General features: G+C 41.3%; 1 protein-coding gene across 1 annotated transcript in view; it reads right to left on the bottom strand.

The window, feature by feature from the left end:
* Positions 1-257: 257 nt before the first annotated feature.
* PDZRN3 (PDZ domain containing ring finger 3) overlaps positions 258-6,000 on the bottom strand; it is a 120,268-nt gene continuing 114,525 nt past the window's right edge. The window contains exons 7-10 of the mRNA XM_042823835.1: positions 5,811-5,873; positions 4,791-4,892; positions 3,604-3,720; positions 258-2,699 (exon numbers count right to left, since the gene is read on the bottom strand). Of these exons, the coding sequence (XP_042679769.1) occupies positions 1,149-2,699; positions 3,604-3,720; positions 4,791-4,892; positions 5,811-5,873 (1,833 nt within the window). The 3' untranslated portion in view covers positions 258-1,148. The remainder of the gene's footprint in view (positions 2,700-3,603; positions 3,721-4,790; positions 4,893-5,810; positions 5,874-6,000) is intronic.

Below are 6,000 nucleotides of genomic sequence, written 5' to 3'. Positions count from 1 at the left end.
CATGCTTACAGGTCATCCTAAATGCCTTGCGAGGAGAACATCTGCCCTGTTCGATTTCACTCTTCATCTTCCTGCTACTTCTCTCTTGCCTCTTCCCTCCCCCTTAAGAAAGCCTCTTAACCTGCTGAATCTCCACCAGGTCAGGATCCAGTCCTTCCTGTTAGGCTTGACTCCAGCAGCCCAGACAAGGCAGCTGTGCTCTAGGGAAGAACGCCCAGCATGGCGCAACCGTAAAGGAGTCAAAACATTTTAAATCATTTGAAATATAAAACAATAATTTATTTTACTTCATTTTACTTGTTAACATTTGCAGCTAGTGATGATTTAATGAAACAGCTTTTATAATTCAATACGTTCAAATCTATAAAGCAAACGGTAACTACCATGGGCTTTTCAAATTCCACAAACTGTCTTATATAAACAAATCAGCTGTACATGCACATTTTTTTCAAGAGGTTGCAACGTTTGCAAACATGCTTTAAAATCTTTAAAGCTGCAGTATACTTCTCTTTGCTTCAGGCTTTTCAGATGAAACCTATATACTTTCTTTAGAAACCTTAGAAAGAAAAATGCTTAAGTGTTGATGGTAACTATAAAAACTGCTGTTCGATAAATGTTAAATATTACAAGAGAATGGCTCTATTAGGAATTCAATAATTCTGAGTTTAAACCTTGAGCTAAATATAGATAAACAGCACTCAGTGTAGAAGTGACCAACAGCAGAATAGTATCAGAAAATATGATTTCACAAAAAATACCTATGTGCAGTCGCTCTTGTGGGTTTTGCATCTTTTTAGACAAAGAAGAGCATGGGTACCTTTTTATATGAATATAGTTTAAGCAAATTACCTGTGTAAGTATGGTTACTACATTTCTGATATTTAAACACTTTATGTAAAAGGTAACAAGTAAAAAAGTACAATCAGTATCCCAAAAAGCACTGCTAATATTGCCTCTGGAGGAGCTGGGGTGGGCAAACTTTCTCTCCACTTTATAATGGAGATTCTGGCACCCACAGTCGTAGAGTTCAGTATTTGAACTATAAACTCGGTGACTGTATCTTATATACAAAAATCTTGCCACATTGAACGAGGCATTGATTTCTACCCCAATGGTAGTGTTTTATGTACATAATTTAGCAATGATGATTATACAGTAGTCACTGACAGGAAGGAATTGTACACTCGTGTTCCGTCTGGTGACTTTGTTCCATGGGTAAGCAGTTCCTGGATTGTCATCCAGTTGTCAAATATTTTTTTATTTCTTTTCTTCATCATTTTTTTGTGGCTCAGTTCAATGATATTCATCTCTTTCTTTTCTTCTGCACCTTGTTGTTCCTTTAAACAATCCAGCCTGCTCTGCATCATAAACTCACGTCTCCTCCTCTGCTCCTTTGCTTTCACTAAATGCTGCTTGCGCTCCTCCTTACTCCAGTACCGGCCCATCTTCATTTCACTTATGGCATCATCATCAGTAGTCATCCCACTGCGCTCTTCCTTGATCTTGATGGCTCGTTCTCTCAGCAACCTGTCCCTGACTGGTCTCTTGGTGATGTAGCGGGTTCCATCGCTTCGGACCTTCACTTTCCACTCCATCCTCGGCTCACTCTGGCTTGCACTGAAGTCTTTGCACATACTCACCAGACTCATTTGGCTCTGTGCGTATTCCACTGCTGATTTCTGTTGGATCAGCTGCATGTAGCTCTGATAGTGCTGTGCATGAGCAGGAATATGAGCATGCTTATATGGAGAGTGGTGGTATGGGGAGACACAGGAGCCAGAAGGTTTTTGGCCATGAGTGGGGCTTTTGCTTCCATCACTGGCTTTTCTCTCCTTGCATTCCATCTGTTTGCTAGTGTCAGGATCTTTTGCAGTTGAATGGCATTTACCAGTGCTGGATTCATGACTTTCTGAGCCAGCAAATAAATTCTTTTGGGAGACACTATATGCCACTGCTCCCTCATTACCTTGACAGTTGATGCCTTCTGCAGTTCTGCGCAAGGAATTGTCAGGAGAAATCTCGAGTGTGAGCGGCGTGCTTCGGCAGCTCTCACCTGTGTTGTATGCACTCGAGCTATCCTTGTCAGACTTCTCCGGGAGCTCTGTAATGTCTGAGAGCTCATGCCTGCGAACATCGATGCTTGTGTTGTAGTTGCGGAACCCACTGTTATGCAGCATCCAGGGCTCCCGGTACTGATCCTTCAGCTGCTGCATTTTATGAGCTCTCACAATGTTCAGGCACTCTAGCTCAATATTGCGCAGCTCCTCATTCAGCATCTCCAGCTCTTTGTCAACACTTTCTTGGTCGCTTTTGCTCATATCCAGAGTGCTGGTATGGTAATAAAGGCTGTATGGGTTGGCAGACTTCACCTGACATTTGAGTTCCAGCAGTTCCCGGAATCGCTCACATTCATCTACAGGGATGCCAAGGAAGTCGACATCTGTGCAGTCTGCTGAGATAAACGACTCGTTGCTGAACTGCATATCGCCACTTCCAAGGGTGTCATGACTGTATGTCAGCTTCTTCTGGCTCCCTAAAGTGTTAGAGGAAGTGGTGTGATCATCTGCATTGTTTTCTTGCTCAGAGCTCTCATCATTCCGAGTGCTGTCATCTGTGCGCCCTACGCCACTGTCCTTCTCGTGCTGGTTAGATAAAATAGTGGCTGTGTCAGTGGTACCACCGTCTTCCTCGTGCTTCTTCTAACAGTAAAAATCAAAAGACAAAGAGAAATTATTGCAAGGACAAAATATCTCAGGGTGTCTATTATGTAATAGTTTTCTTAATTGCTACCTGTTATGCTTGGTGCACTTTGATTTTTAGAAAGCATGGAAATGGTGACTGAAAACACACCTTGATTTGGATGACCTTTTCAGAAGAACTTGGTCTGATTACAGTTAGGAACAACACTAGAATGCAAGATTTCAACACGTTTCTTCTGGCATTTAGCTGCACAAAATTATCCAGTCCTACTGCGGTGCCAAAATGAGAATATCTCTCTTCCAAAAATGTGGCTCCCACAATGGCTGTAGAGTTTTTAAAAACTCCAGACAAAAAATGAGAAACTATTCATGAACTTGTATGGTTACATTGATTGTAGCAGGATTACAGGGAATCCAAGTCCAAATCTGTCTCTCTGCATAAACTTGCTATGCAGAAACGTTTTCTTTGCCTTTCTTGTCAGATATACAGACCTCAGTACAGTCATTTGCCTCAGTTCTTCATTTGTATTTTATGGCTTTGGGAGACAGGCAGTTTTTGATATGTATGTGTATGTCAAATAGGGTATTTTATAGAGGGAGCAGTAGCTCTCTGCCTCCTTTACTTATACTGTACTTAGCTTCTACTTTTGCCACTGATCCACAGCCAGAACGCTGCAGTTCTGAGAAGATCATGTGGTCATAATGGAAAAAATGAAAAAGGTAACATTTAAAAATAATTCAGTCCCCAAGAAGTTGTTTGTGGATAGACATATGATATCTTGATTTTGCAGTCTTTTTGCTTTGATTGTCATTCGAGACACTAAACGTATTCAGTCATGCTCAATATCGGAATATTGAGTGCGATGTGAAGCTTTGACACCATTGCACAACAGAACAGCAGTACCTGCTGAAGCATGCTGGCAGTAAATTGCATTGCCTGGTGGTGCTGCTCCTCCAACATGTCCATGTGCAAGTCATCCAGAAAATCATTTCTGTCATCGTCCATCCATCCTTCATCCAGCTATGTGAAAAAGAAGGGAAAAAAAAACCAAACCAAATGTTGTCAAAAGAATGAAAACTTGTAAATTAGGTTCCTTCTTTGTGGAAGGTGATTGGGAAATTTTAAGAGACTCCTTCCTGTGACAGTGCTGCTATGTCCTGTGAGGATGCACACATCTACTGAGTGTGGGCATTCACTCTTCTACCTTCTCCCACCTCAAACTTCAACAGCATGGCTTTAATGTCAACAGCACTTTGCATGAAACCAACACAGCGTTTTCACCCATGGAAATGCTTCTGAGCAGCAGGGCTGTTCTGGTTTGCGTGTCATTTGATTAGGATGTATAAAATACTCCAGGGTGCAAGGCTTAAATACACCACTTGTGAGGCAGCACAAAGAGCCAGGAGCAAAAATGCTGGTACTGGATATGTGAGTCTTTTTACTCCCAACCTGTCAGCCCCAGGGGAGAGAGCTCAGAAACATGTAGGCTAACAAGACAGTCATGAGTATGACCCCGTGTTTCTGGGTGCATTGGCAAGGGTTGCTTTCCCAGCACATGGAGCAAGAGACAGATGAAACAACAGTGCTGTTTGTTCAGCATCTTTGTTGTGCTAATCCCCACTCCACGAAGAGATCTGGTACAACCTTTTATTATGTTGAGGATGCTTCTTGACAGTATTTAACTACATTAAGAGATGATATTATAAAGATAATAATTATTAAAATGTTAAATAATAGATATTTTAATGAATGATTTATCAATAGCTGTAGGATTTAGAATTCAGTGTGGTCTTCAAAGCCACAGCTTGAAATCATCCAAAGTATCTTGCACTGACAGTTGTAACATACACTGCAGCATACATAAATCACTGAAATTCTTATACATTGAACTGTAATATAATGCATATCTATAAGTATAATGACTACTGCATTCTATTATTTTATACCACATGTATGTCCAGTTAAACAATTTAATACGGTTTTAGATAGATTTGGTAGATTTATTTCGGTTAAAATTCTTCAATGGTAAATACTTTCTACAAAACAGCAAGTCTTTTAATTAAGACTTTATTTATTTATTACTACAATACCTGAATTTCTGGTCTTGCAACAAGTAAGGAGATATTCTTGCTCTCTTCACTGGTGAGAAGTGCTACGGCTTCTTCTCGGTTCTGTACCTCTATGCCATTGATCTTTAAAGGAAAGAGCAACAGAATGACATCCTTTCACACAGATATTTAAATACTGCTGTGGCCAGCTCTAGAGGGCTGCGTGGCTGGATAGATCCCAGTGCAGTACAAGCCAGAGAGCTTGAATCGACAGCCATGTTTAGGTAACTGTCAGGCAATGGATGCATGAAGCTGTTCCAAAGCTGTGCATGTGATGCACAGAGCTTGTTATGAGAACAGAAACTAGACAGTGAGCAAAGTCAGCTCATGTGGGTGGAAAGGAATGCCCTCGTATGGGACAGGTGAAGCTACGAACACCATCCCCAGAGACTACATGGGGTGTGGATGTCTACATGCTTTAGTCTCCATGTAGGAGATAGACCACTTCCATCAAAATCACTGTGGTGTAAGATTGCACTGCTGCTCCTTCTGGCATGCAGAAGTGGGTGTTCAGCCTGCAGTGTTAGACACCCTGTTAATGAGGCTGTCCACTGAGATTCTGCAAATACGGTCAGAATGGATTTATTTTTTGTGGTAGAAGGAAAAGTTCAAGGTGTATCAGAATATGGAAACAGATAAAATCCTCTGGCAAAATCCTCAGCCTGCAGACCAGGCTAGTATACAGCTTTATCTGGCCAGGAATATCAAAATTTGACTGATACGTAGCAGAGGAAATTCAGTTGTCTTCAGAAAGTTAAAAGGGACTATAAGAATGGTGAAAGGAACTTTATGAGCAACCTGGTCTAGTGCAAACTGTTTCTGTCTATGGCAGGGGGACTGGAACTAGATGATCTTTAAGGTTCGTTCCAATCCAAACCATTCTACAGATACCATTTTAAAGGAGTGCTTTGTAAAAATGACGCTGAAATGAAGATGTGGAATTAAAATGGTTGCAGCAGTAGGTTTTAGTGTGTTACCAGGCTTTCAACAGTTTACACATACTTGAATAATGCGATCCCCTTCTCGGAGTCGACCATCTTTGGCAGCAATGCTGTTGGGATCGATCTACAAAATAAGAGAACTGTAAGCACTCTGGAGATTTTAGGCCTCAGCCTCTTACTTCCCAGCGTAACCCCAGCATTAGTAATAAGACTGGTGGTAAGCCACTGTGCCTGTCATTGCTGCTACATAG

Source organism: Centrocercus urophasianus, unplaced genomic scaffold (assembly GCF_019232065.1).
Source record: "Centrocercus urophasianus isolate 14NV4802_14NV808 unplaced genomic scaffold, USGS_Curo_1.0 seq_22, whole genome shotgun sequence".
NCBI lineage: Eukaryota > Metazoa > Chordata > Aves > Galliformes > Phasianidae > Centrocercus > Centrocercus urophasianus.
The sequence above is the reverse complement of the archived record's forward strand: the minus strand, read 5'-3'. Positions and strand labels throughout refer to the sequence as shown.